Source organism: Lagenorhynchus albirostris, chromosome 5 (assembly GCF_949774975.1).
Source record: "Lagenorhynchus albirostris chromosome 5, mLagAlb1.1, whole genome shotgun sequence".
NCBI lineage: Eukaryota > Metazoa > Chordata > Mammalia > Artiodactyla > Delphinidae > Lagenorhynchus > Lagenorhynchus albirostris.
This window is the reverse complement of record NC_083099.1, coordinates 24,158,143-24,170,823: the sequence shown is the minus strand read 5'-3', so window position 1 is coordinate 24,170,823 and position 12,681 is coordinate 24,158,143. Positions and strand designations below refer to the sequence as shown.

General features: G+C 37.3%; 2 protein-coding genes across 6 annotated transcripts in view; both read right to left on the bottom strand.

Moving 5' to 3' along the window:
• XRN1 (5'-3' exoribonuclease 1) overlaps positions 1 to 6,563 on the bottom strand; it is a 100,873-nt gene extending 94,310 nt beyond the window's left edge. For all 5 annotated transcript variants that reach the window (XM_060149695.1, XM_060149697.1, XM_060149696.1 and 2 more), the window contains exon 1: positions 6,414 to 6,563. In XM_060149695.1, coding sequence (XP_060005678.1) covers positions 6,414 to 6,488 — 75 coding nt within the window. In that variant the 5' untranslated portion in view covers positions 6,489 to 6,563. The remainder of the gene's footprint in view (positions 1 to 6,413) is intronic.
• Positions 6,564 to 7,733: 1,170 nt separating this feature from the next.
• Positions 7,734 to 12,681, bottom strand: part of ATR (ATR serine/threonine kinase) — a 103,985-nt gene continuing 99,037 nt past the window's right edge. Inside the window, exons 46-47 of the mRNA XM_060149694.1 lie at positions 9,331 to 9,436; positions 7,734 to 8,097 (exon numbers count right to left, since the gene is read on the bottom strand). Of these exons, the coding sequence (XP_060005677.1) occupies positions 7,924 to 8,097; positions 9,331 to 9,436 (280 nt within the window). The 3' untranslated portion in view covers positions 7,734 to 7,923. The remainder of the gene's footprint in view (positions 8,098 to 9,330; positions 9,437 to 12,681) is intronic.

The following is a 12,681-nucleotide window of genomic DNA, read 5'->3' as shown; positions in this document are numbered from 1 at the left end:
ACCTCAATCAAAATCTCAATGTGATTTTTTTTGAGGGGGTGGGGGTACTTTACAAAATGATTACAAAGTTTCCTTAGGAGAATAAACATGTAAGAGAGCATATTAAAGGGAGCGTAATGAGGGAAAACCTGCCCTATATGATATTTTTAATTATAAAATAGACAGTTTAATTGAACCAAATAGTTTAGAAGTAGTCCAAATGTACACAGAAATTTAGTATATAAAAGACATTTCAAATCAGTGAAAGAAAGGGATGGGGCACCTAGGTAACTATTTGGAAACAAAACTGTATTTCACCTTATAACAAAATAAATTCCAGAAGGATTAGAAATTTTAATGTGAGAAATGTAAGTAAAACAATTATATACAAATATTTTGGCAATTTTCATGTGGGAAAGTTAGAAATCATAAATCAAACAAATGATGGAGTTGGCTACCTAAAAATGTATTTTTTAAAATCTTGTAGGGAAAAAATAGTGCCATAAACAAGCCCAACTGAAAATGACAAAATGCAGGAAAATACTTGCAAATAAGGACCAAGTCAACATTTCTAATGTACAGAACAACCCTCAAATATCAAGTAAGAAAAAGAGCATATGTTAAAAGTAAGTATGGAAAATGCAAAGCAATTCAAAAGAAGAAACACAAAACTCTAAATGATATGAAAAAAATGTTCCACATTCCCAAATTTCTAATTAAAATGATACATCATTTTCCCCATCATGTTAGCAAAGATTAGAAAGATGGATGTCACCCATTATTGGTAAGGATTTGGAGAAATGCATATTTCATGTTATTAAAAGCAATAGCTGGCACTTATTAGCTTATTAGGTGCCAAACATTGGGCTAAACACTTACATTCATTCTCTCACTTAATTATGGTAACAATCTTAAAAGAGAGATATTTCGATTCCCCATTTTATATTAGAGGAAAATCACAGGGCTAAAAGGGAGAGAGGTGGCATAGACATATACCCAATAGTCTGGGATGGGAATATAAACTGGTGTAACTAATATGAAAATATATATCAAAATTTGAGGTGTGCACATCTTTTGTGTGTGTGTGTGTGTGTGTGTGTGTGTGTGTGTGTGTGTATGTGCACATCTGTGACCCAGGACTTCTACTATTGGAAATTTATCCTGAGAAATAATCAGAAATGTGCACAAAGACTTAAGTACAAGATTATTCATGGCAGTACTGTTCGGAAAAGATAAAAAATTATATTATGTAACAAATGGGAAAAGAATTTGAAAAAGGATACGTGTCAATATATGTGTAACTGAATCACTTTGCTGTACACCTGAAACTAACACAACATTGTTAATCAACTATACTCCAATATAAAATAAAAAGTTAAAAAAAAGAAAAGATAAAAAATGAAAACAATGCCTAATAATAAAGAAAATTGATAATGGTACATCCACACAAGGGAATACTACAAAGCAATTACAAATTATAATATAGATTCATATTTGGCATGGGATAATGTACATAATACATATGGTCAAGTGACAAAAGTAGTTTATAAAATGGCAGGTAAATTATTATCCCACTTATTGAAAATATTTATCTACATATGTATCTGCATAGAAACTGGACCATAGTGTATGGGCAATTTGTGGTTTCTTAGAATGGTAAATGTTATTGGTCAGAGGGTTTAATTCTTTTCCCCCATCTACCTCCAGTAACCTAGGACATTGAGTAAGCATATAGTAGACGTGCAACTTCCCCTTGGATTTTCTGTATTAGGCTTTGTTTTTTGTTTGTTTGGTATTTTATAATCTTTAATTTCCACATTCTGGTCTAGTCTATTGTCCTCAACTTTAAGGAAAGTGCTTTTTTTAAAAAATAATATTTTGCTTGGTTTCATCCCTCCTCCCTCTCCTTTCCTTCCTTTCTCCCTATTTACTTATTTACTTAACTCCTTACACTCCCAAACCTTCACTGAACAAGAAATATGCTAACAGTAAGATAAGACTGCACAAAGTATTATATATCTCCGTATTTTTGGATCCTATGGTACATAATTTTTATATTCAATACAGATGTATGAAATAACTATAATTTTATAGTCATAATATACTTCTACCAAACTACTGGACCACTTGAACTAGGCATCAAAAATAGTTCTAGGTGTGTACACATTCAAACACCAATATAAGTCTTGTATATACTATCCATGTCAAGAATTCTCTAAAATAGGAATAGAGTTAAGCTCTACTATTTGTTTGTGTCACCTTTCTTTCTTTTTTCTAATATTACCAGCCATTGGTGCTTAATGCCTATTTCTATTAACTTATTTGAGGTTGCAAAATGGTGATATTCTATCACTTCTTTTTTTATTAATTGTAATACTTTTATAAAGGGGATCATTCTGCCTCTTGGTTACCCAGTGGTACAGGAAAGGTTTTCAAAATTGGGAACTGTGGGGCTTCCCTGGTGGCGCAGTGGTTGAGAGTCCACCTGCCGATGCAGGGGACACGGGTTCGTGCCCCGGTCCGGGAAGATCCCACATGCCATGGAGCGGCTGGGCCCGTGAGCCATGGCCGCTGAGCCTGCGCGTCCGGAGCCTGTGCTCCGCAACAGGAGAGGCCACAACAGTGAGAGGCCCGTATACCGCAAAAAAATAAATAAATAAATAAAATAAAATACCCTTTAATTAGGTATTTATCATATCACACACACGAATTTCAGAAAAACAATATTAATATTACCACTAATATGATTAATGGTAATATAATTTTTTTTGCATAACTTTTCCCCATTCTCTCTTACTCCCATTTATTTTATAGTTGTACTATCTAAACATTGTCAGAACACATAGCCATTATACACTAAACTCTCTCTTCACTCTTATTTTGATTTTGTTCTACAGGAAATTATATTTAATGTTCACCACTGGTATTTATGTTGATATTTCCCCAGTCCTTTTGATTGTCTGAAGCTCATTCTCTGGCAGATTCCTCAAGAAAGTGCTCAAAGGAACAATATTGCCTGACTTCTACACTGATCATTTGACCAGCTTATCGTTTATACTTAAAAGTCAGTTGAGGGCTTCCCTGGTGGTGCAGTGGTTGAGAATCTGCCTGCCAATGCAGGAGAACGGTCCTGGTCTGGGAAGATCCCACATGCCACGAAGCAACTGGGACCGTGAGCCACAACTACTGAGCCTGCGCGTCTGGAGCCTGTGCTCCGCAACAAGAGAGGCCGCGACAGTGAGAGGCCCGCGCACCGTGATGAAGAGTGGCCCCCGCTCGCCACAACTAGAGAAAGCCCTCATACAGAAACGAAGACCCAACACAGGCAAAAATAATAAATAAATAAATAAATAAAAATTTTTTAAAAAAGTCAGTTGAGTATCTTTATGTTACTCCATTTTTTTCTGGCATAAAGCACTACTGTGAAAAACTATGATGGGAACCTGATTTTCTTTCCCTTACAAGTCATGTTCCTTTCTTGTAGGTAACAAAAGCTTTTTTCTCTTTTTCTTTAAAGTCCATGAATTTAACTAGAACATGTCTTGATGTTGGTCATCTGAGTCAATATTCTTGGGTACATGGTATATTCTTTCAACATGGCTTCAATTTTTTTTTTTTAATTTCAGGAAAGGTTTAATTACAGTTTTAGTATTTGTTCTGTTATATTGCTTTGAACCTTTTTATCTTCTAAAATTTTCTCTTATTTCCACCTTCTATTTTTTTCTTATGGCATCATTTGTTTTTGCCTTGCTACTACTTTAGGCTTCACTTCTGATGTGATTTTGCCATTTATGTCTCATTTTCTTTAGGTTCTGTCACCTTATTCCTGAGTTTTTGTAATTGATATATGTTGTTCTTTCATGTCTTATTTTCTTAGTGCCTTTAGCTCATTCTGAAATAGTAGGTTATAGTTTTGGTCTGTTATGTGTGCATGTTTTTATTGCAAGCTTTTACTGTCTGTATGAATATTATTTTGTTCCCCTTTTCCCCCATAATAACTTTGTATACTATTTGACCTTGACACTTTTCTATCATTCATTTTTATGTAAACTTAATTTTCCTGAACTTTTGGAATGAGAAGGGGTTCAGGAAAGCTTTAACTTTACAAAGCTCCCTCTTCTGCTATTTTGGGGTAGTATTAAAAAATATGGTGGCTTGCCTGGTTTGTTTTCTAAGATTTCTTGACTCTGTAACCCTCCCTCACTTTTATCTTGACCTTATCTCTCTTGTCTCCTTCCTGATAAAATTTTATTTCACTCCCAGCACTTTCTCCTTAGGGTGGGCTCTACCTTAGAATGGTACCTTGCCAAGTCAGTTTTGTGGGTTCACAGGAGTTAGACTGCTCCTGCGCTTTAAAACCCCCCAGTTACAGCTACTGCTATCTAATGGGCTTGTAGAGTCTTAGTGAATATTCTGGAGTTCTGCTCTCAGGTTCATCAGATGTTGCCCCATTTCTCCTTCTTCCTCTTGCACACATGCCAATACCAACTGGGTCTAGAGGCTATCGGTAGTCTGTCCCCACCAAATTGTATCTTGGGGTTCATGGGGATACCCTGTCACATGGTTTTGTTGTAATTGTTCTATGGATTTTAAATTTAGCTATCTAGTTTCTCTTTCTGTTTTCAAATGAGGATTCAGAGAAACCAAAAACTATGCTATGTCACCACTGCCACCATCTTCCCAGAACCCACCCCTCCATCCAGTCCCTTTCCCCAAGGACTAGCTTTTGAACTGCTGTGACTTAGGAACTACCATGTTTTAAGTACTGCTTGAGAGAGTAGCTGGTGATTTCTTTTTGAAAGACATCACTTTGATGAACCAAGTTTTAAACCTATTGTTAGTGTTCGTGTCATAAAATTGCCTTAAAGCCATTATTTTTGTTCAGTAACAAAATTCCTCAAGATGGAGAAAATCCAAGATCCTTACACCAAACCAAATTCTGTGCCAAAGAGTAGAGAGTAAAAAGATTACTGAACAGATTGTGCATTGTCAAGTTAGTCTGAATTTTTCAATTTAGAGATAAAGTGCCTGATGCATGGCAGGTACTCAAATATTTGAGTGAAGGATCCAGGAAACGCCTAAGTTAGTTGTCACCATTTTTATCCTCTTCTCTGGAAAGAAATGTTTCCCTAAATCTAATTCAACCCATGCTTCAAATAAATTAAAGACAAACCACCATTCTGGAATTTTTGGTAAGCTTTTTCCTCATATACCAAACCTGACTGGAATCCAACAACAAAGAATCCTTTCCAGAAGTTTAACCCCATTTTCATGCTTACAGTACTTTTTAAAAATAATAAACCATAATTTAATAGACAGCATGATGGTGTTCACTGTATTATTTCCCTCCATGTTAATACAATGCTATCCATCTCAACTAACTCAATTAGCTGTACAAATTTCAAAAATGACTTTGTGTGTGTGTGTGTGTGTGTGTGTGTGTCAGAAGTGGGATTTGAACCCACGCCTCCATTCGGAGACAAAAATGACTTTTTCCTGTAAAATATAAAATGGGCAAAAGAGCTACCAAAACCATTAAATGTGACAAACACTAGACCCAAAGTCCAGTTTACCTAATAGACGACTGCTTACTATTTTTTTCCGCAGTTCTAATACCTAAACTACATTTTTGAAGTCTGCACATAAACGTTGCCCTGGGGTCATTATATACCGAATATTACTATTCCTAGTATTAGTGCTCTAACAATCTGTTTCTCTCTCCGTTCACCCCACGTCTCCTTCCTCCCTCATCTCCTTCCTCCCCTCTTTCACACACACACACATTCACACAATGAAGCTTCCAAATAACTGCCCCGGCCCCGTCCAAATGTATTTTTATTTCTTTTGGAACAGGGGATTGGTACGGTCCTTGGGGTAACAGAAAAAGAGTAAGGAACTGTATCATAAATATGAACCATCAGCCACGTCAAAAAGTCTACGCGTTGGGGGTAGGGCGGGATGCAGCTCTAGATACGGGAAAGTAAACAAGGGGATTCAACTGCGTTGGCCGATATTATTGTTTGTACGTAGGCCTGTTGCTCTGGCTGGGGATTGGGGGAAGGTCCTAGGAGGACAACCATCCCACCTCCAAAAAGAAAAACGAAACCTGCAGCTCCCTGGGGAGGAAAGGGAAGCACTCCCGAAAGCGCTCCTCCCCGGGACTTGATTGCGAAGTCGCGGCAGGCCCGGCCCGGGCAGAAGCTGTCAGAACAGCCGCATCCCCGCCGCTCTGCCCACAGGAGAGCGACTTGCGTCTTCGCCCCCACTCAGATCACCAGGGTGTCCTCAAACGTTCTGCTCCCCTCCCTTCGCCACTCAGCCAGCTGACGACGAGCAAGAAGGAGGCGGCGGAGACCCCCGGTCCCAGGGTGGAGAAAGGGCCGCCGAGCCCCGGGTCCTCCGCCTTCTGGGCCTCTGACCCCTTGCTTACCCACCTGATGCTCCTTCACCACTTCGCTGAGGCAGGGATACCGCTCCGAGATCCATCGATAAAACTTAGGGACTCCCATTTCGACCGTCAGTACAAACTCAAGTCAGGGCCAAATCGAAACCAAACGCCCCGCCGGGGCCTACGCTGCCGCCTCCGGCCGTCGCTCCGCAGATGACAACACACTGCCCGGCCAACCATAGAGAGCGGCCGCCGGGCCTAGAGCGGCCGGCTTCGAGACTGCATCTCCGGGGCGGGGCTCTAGCCCCGGCCCGAACTCGCTGCCGCGGAGCTGCCTGGTTACATTTAAGAGCGCCAGGCGTTTTTGAACGCGTGTGTGAAATTCAGTTCTGAAAATGTCAGTTGACAGACCTGAGCGCTGTTAAGTGGATTTGGAAGGGGGTGAAAACCTCACGAGACGACTGGAAGAGTCCTGGCTGCTTCCGTTTTATGGGATTACTAATCTCTGTTTTTCAACACAGATTTGGAAAGGTCTGATGATTTATTTGGTTTAGTTTGTTTTGTGAGCGGAAATTTTTTCTTTCAGGATACAACAAAAATTTCTCTTAAAAACGTTCTTTTCCAAATTATTTGCGTAAAATGATTTCCTAACTCCCCTCCACCCAGCTTCCTCCTTAACTCTTAACATTAGGCCTTCGATAGGAAAGTATACGTTTAGTTTTCACATTTATACCTCTTGGGTTATTATATTTTCCCCCATCACACTTCAACTGTACAAAAAGGCAGAATTTTGTAAGGTAAACTTAAGTGAAATTATCTGTTACAAAAAGATTATGTTTTCATTTATTTGTATGTAATAACCTCTTTGCTTTGGAATTATTTTAAATCTTCTGCAATAAAATGTACCCCCAAATTTAACGTTAAAATTTTTTAGATTATAAAACCTCATGAAATTTTAAGTAATGCTGTTTCCCCCAACCACTGGATTCTGCATTCTGGTACACTTAGTATGGCAGCATCTTTAAAATTACAGAATGTTTATATAGTTTTCATATTCATGTTAATTGGCTAATTTTTTTTCCCTATCACATTTTCAACAAATACAAAAAGAGTATTACTAAGTGAACTTAATGATGTGCTATTTATGTTTACATCTCTCTTACTAGAAAGTTCCCAGAGGGAAGGGGATCCGTGCTTTGTCTACAGTATTTATTCAATATGATTTTTTGTTCAAATGAATCCTTATGTTAGTACTTAAAATCAACGAAAGTTGTAAAATGAAATTAGGCTGGCTTGTTTCTCACAAATACATCTTTGTAAGAGCATAAGAACATATGATATTCCATTTCTCCAGTTATACACAGTATATGTTAAGAAAGCAGTTTATTTAACAACATATATTATTTTAAATATTGTTAACAATCAGGGAGAAATATCAGTTACTGCGAGAACATAAACATAAGTTGTACTTTGGAACTGAATAGATACAACCACAGATTAATGATCCAAGTGCATTAATTTTAGATTATTAACATATTCTTTGAAGTAACTCCATTTCACATATATGGGGTCCAACCAAGGTACATCTGGCATAGCAAGTTTTCATCAGTTGCTTCTTGTATAAGGTAATGCACATGTCCTTCAATAGATAACGGCAGTCCTGTCACTCTATTTCGGGTCTTGATTACACCTTGTAGTCTCTGCTCAATGTCAAGAACATGGGTTTTGGCCTAAAAAGAAATTGAAAATCATAAGGACTAAGGACCCAATGACATGTAGATGTTTATAATTTGGAATTACTGCCTTTCTTTTATCTAACAAATATTAATGCCATTTTACTGATCATTACCCCTTTTGTAAGAGCAAATGCAGACAAAGGAGAGAAGCAATGAAACAAATACAATAACTTGAGATACTGATCTCGAGGCTTGCAATGTTGATCTAACATCAACTGGACATTTTTCAGGACTCTGAAATACAAGGGAATCTCTTCCATGTTAGGAGTCTAGAAAAATAATAGTATAAAAAAATCTACTCTGAAAAGTGTTTAGGACTTAAACATTTGAATATTAGTATTCTAATAAGAGCAACAATACTCTAATGCCTAATGTTTAGATTATGTTATATGCAAATGGGAGTTCTAAGTGAGCTACTTGGAATTCTACATATTTTTCTCAATCAAGAAAGCATATCAGAATGCAAAAGTGAGAATGATGTAATTAGAAAAACAATCCTCAAATCTATTCTAACTTATTTAAAATAACTATCTGGAAAATTTGAGGATTCGGCTAATATAGTCAGCTCTCTGCAGCCAATGATTCAACCAACCACGGACTGAAAATATTCAGGGGAAAAAAATTCCATAAAGTTCCAAAAAGGAAAACTTCAACTTGCCATGCACCAGCAACTATTTACATAGCATTTACACTGTATTTGCAACTATTTACATGGTATTTACATTGTACTAGGTATTATAAGTAATCTAGAGATGACTTAAAGTATATGGGATGATATACACAGGTTATATACAAATCCTACAGCATCTTATATACGGGAGTTGAGCATTCCAGGATTTTCGTATCCACAGGGGGGTCCTGGAACCTATCCCCCATGGAAATCAAGGGGCAAGGGACTACTATGTTAGTAAAGAGTTCTACATATTGAAGCTGAGACCTGCTGCTCTATAAATTCAGGCAATTTGTGTTCAAGTTTTTCCCACTCTATATCATAACTGTGATTTGTTTATGGTTAAACAAGCATGTGTTGAACTCTGTTTTTACTATACTAATGATAAGAATGTTAACATTAGTAATGACAATAAAGAAAACTTATGGCCTTGTCATACTAGATAGAGAACTAAATTTCAGAGTATTCAATGGTCAGTCACTGACAGTATTTAGAATTAGTTCCCATTTGTAGAGATATACAATATCGGTTCATATCAAGCTACACCTTCTACTAACCTTTTCGTTGACAACTTCCCCTGTTTCATTCAGTGGTGCTTTGGAATGCCCTTTCACTGGTTTACTCCATTCCACAAGAGGATCATGTAGAAAAGTCTTTAAGACACTAAAATGGAAACAAATATTATGGTAATAATACAATGTTATCTTTGTAAAAAGAACTCTCATTAAAGTCAACACTTAGGTGAAGGATAACTACTGAAGGATGAGAAGCTAATGGTAATACTCTTACAAAACACATTACTACCGTTTCAGAAAATGCTATGCTTCCTCCTTCAGAGAACTTGCTTTGCCTACATCTAACTATCCAATGTATTCTACCATAATGCCTGGTAGACAGGTTTTAAATAAAAAAGTGAATAAGTGAGCTTTAAATGTCCTTTAGAAAAACTACTTCCCACAGCTAACATCATATTTAATGGTAAAAGACTGGCTTCTTCACCCCTAAGATTAGGAACAAGACAAGGATGTAGATGTCTCGCCATGGCTATTTGACATTGATCTAGCTAGGGCAATTAGGCAAGAAAAAGAAAAGGCACTGAGATTAGATTAGAAAAAGTAAAACTATCCCTATCTACAGGTGACCTGTTGTTGTAGAGAGAAAATCTTAAGGTATCTGCAAAAATAACTATGACAACTAACAAATGAGTTCATTAAGGTTGCAGGATACAAGATCAATATAAAAATTTAGTTATATTTCTATACACTAGCAATGAACAATCCAAACATGAAATTAAGGAAAAAATTCCATTTAGAAATACTTAGGAACACATTTTTAAAAAGTTAAATACAAGATTTACAAACGAAAAATTATAAAACGTTGAAAGAAATTGAAGAAGACTTAAATAAATGGAAAGATATCCTATGTTCATGGATCAAAAGACTTAAGATGGCAATACTCCCTAAATTGATTTACAGATTCAATGCCATTCCTATCAAAATCCAGGCTGGCCTTTGCAGAAATTGGCAAGATGATCTTAAAATGCATATGGAAATGCAAGAGACTCATAACAGTCAAATAGTCTTGAAAAAGAAAAAAAAAGTCAGAGGATTCACACTTCCTGACTTCAAAACATACTACAAAGCTATAGTAATCAGGAGAATGTGCTATTGGCATAAGGTTAGACATACAGATCAATGGAATAAAACTGAGTATCTAGAAATACACCCTTACATGTATGGTCAATTGATTTTCAACAGAAATGTCAAGACAATTAAATAGAGAAAAATAGGGCTTCCCTGGTGGCACAGTGGTTGGGAGTCCGCCTGCCGATGCAGGGGATGCGGGTTCATGCCCCAGTCCAGGAAGATCCCACATGCTGCAGAGCGGCTGGGCCCATAAGCCATGGCCGCTGAGCCTGCGCGTCCGGAGCCTGTGCTCCACAACGGGAGAGGCCACGACAGTGAGAGGCCCGCGTACCAAAAAAAGAAGAAAAAAAAAAAAAAAAAAGAGAAAAATAATCTCTTCAAAAATGGTGCTGGCAAAAACAGAAATACAGATCAATGGAACAGGGTAGAAAGCCCAGAGATAAACCCACGCATATATGGTCACCTTATTTTTGATAAAGAAGGCAAGAATATACAATGGAAAAAAGACAGCCTCTTCAATAAGTGGTGCTGGGAAAACTGGACAGCTACATGTAAAAGAACAAAATTAGAACAGTCCCTAACACCATACACAAAAATAAACTCAAAATGGGTTAAAGACCTAAATGTAAGGCCAGACACTATCAAACTCTTAGAGGAAAACATAGGCAGAACACTCTATGACATAAATCACAGCAAGATCCTTTCTGACCCACCTCCTAGAGAAATGGAAATAAAAACAAAAATAAACAAATGGGATCTAATGAAACTTAAAAGCTTTTGCACAGCAAAGGAAACCATAAACAAGACAAAAAGACAACCCTCAGAATGGGAGAAAATATTTGCAAACGAAGCAACTGGCCAAGGATTAATCTCCGAAATTTACAAGCAGCTCATGCAGCTCAATATCAAAAAAACAAACAACCCAATCCAAAAATGGGCAGAAGACCTAAATAGACATTTCTCCAAAGAAGATATACAGATTGCCAACAAACACGTGAAAGAATGCTCAACATCATTAATCGTTAGAGAAATGCAAATCAAAAGTACAATGAGATATCATCTCACACCAGTCAGAATGGCCATCATCAAAAAATCTACAAACGATAAATGCTGGAGAGGGTGTGGAGAAAAGGGAACCCTCTTGCATTGTTGGTGGGAATGTAAACAGATACAGCCACTATGGAGAACAGTATGGAAGTTCCTTATAAAACTAAAAATAGAACTACCATACAACCCAGCAATACCACTACTGGGCATATACCCTGAGAGAACCATAATTCAAAAAGAGTCATGTACCATAATGTTCATTGCAGCAGTATTTACAATAGCCAGGACATGGAAGCAACCTAAGTGTCCATCGACAGATGAATGGATAAAGAAGATGTGGCACATATATACAATGGAATATTACGCAGGCATAAAAAAGAAACAAAATTGAGTTATTTGCAGTGAGGTGGATGGACCTAGAGACTGTCATACAGAGTGAAGTAAGTCAGAAAGGGAAAAACAAATATCGTATGCTAACACATATATATGGAATCTAAAAAAAAAATGTTCTGAAGAAACTAGGGACAGGACAGGAATAAAGATGCAGATGTAGAGAATGGGCTTGAGGATATGGGGAGGGGGGAGGGTAATCTGGGATGAAGTGAGAGCATGGCATGGACATATATACACTACCAAATGTAAAATAGATAGCTAGTGGGAAGCAGCTGCATAGCACAGGGAGATCAGCTTGGTGCTTTGTGTCCACCTAGAGGGGTGGGATAGGGAGGGTCGGAGGGAGACGCCAGAGGAAGGAGAAATGGGGATAAATGTATATGTATAGCTGATTCACTTTGTTATACAGCAGAAACTAACACACCATTGTAAAGCAATTATACTCCAATAAAGATGTTAAAAAAATAATCCAATTAAAAAAAACGGGCAAAGGATTTAAATAGACATTCGTCCAAAGAAGTTATGCGAGTGACCAATAAACATGTAAAGATGCTCAACATAACTGGTCATTAGGGAAATGCAAATTAAAACACAATTAGATACAATTTCATACCCATCAAGATGGATAAAATAATATAGATAGACAATAACAAGTTTTGGTAAGGATGTGGAGAAATTGGAACACTTAGACATTGCTAGTGGGACTATAACATATTACATCTGCTTTGGAAAACAGTTTGAAAGTTCCTCAAAATGTTAAGCTTAGAGTTAACATATCCAGAATCCTACTCATAGGTATAACCAAGAGAACTGAAAACATAT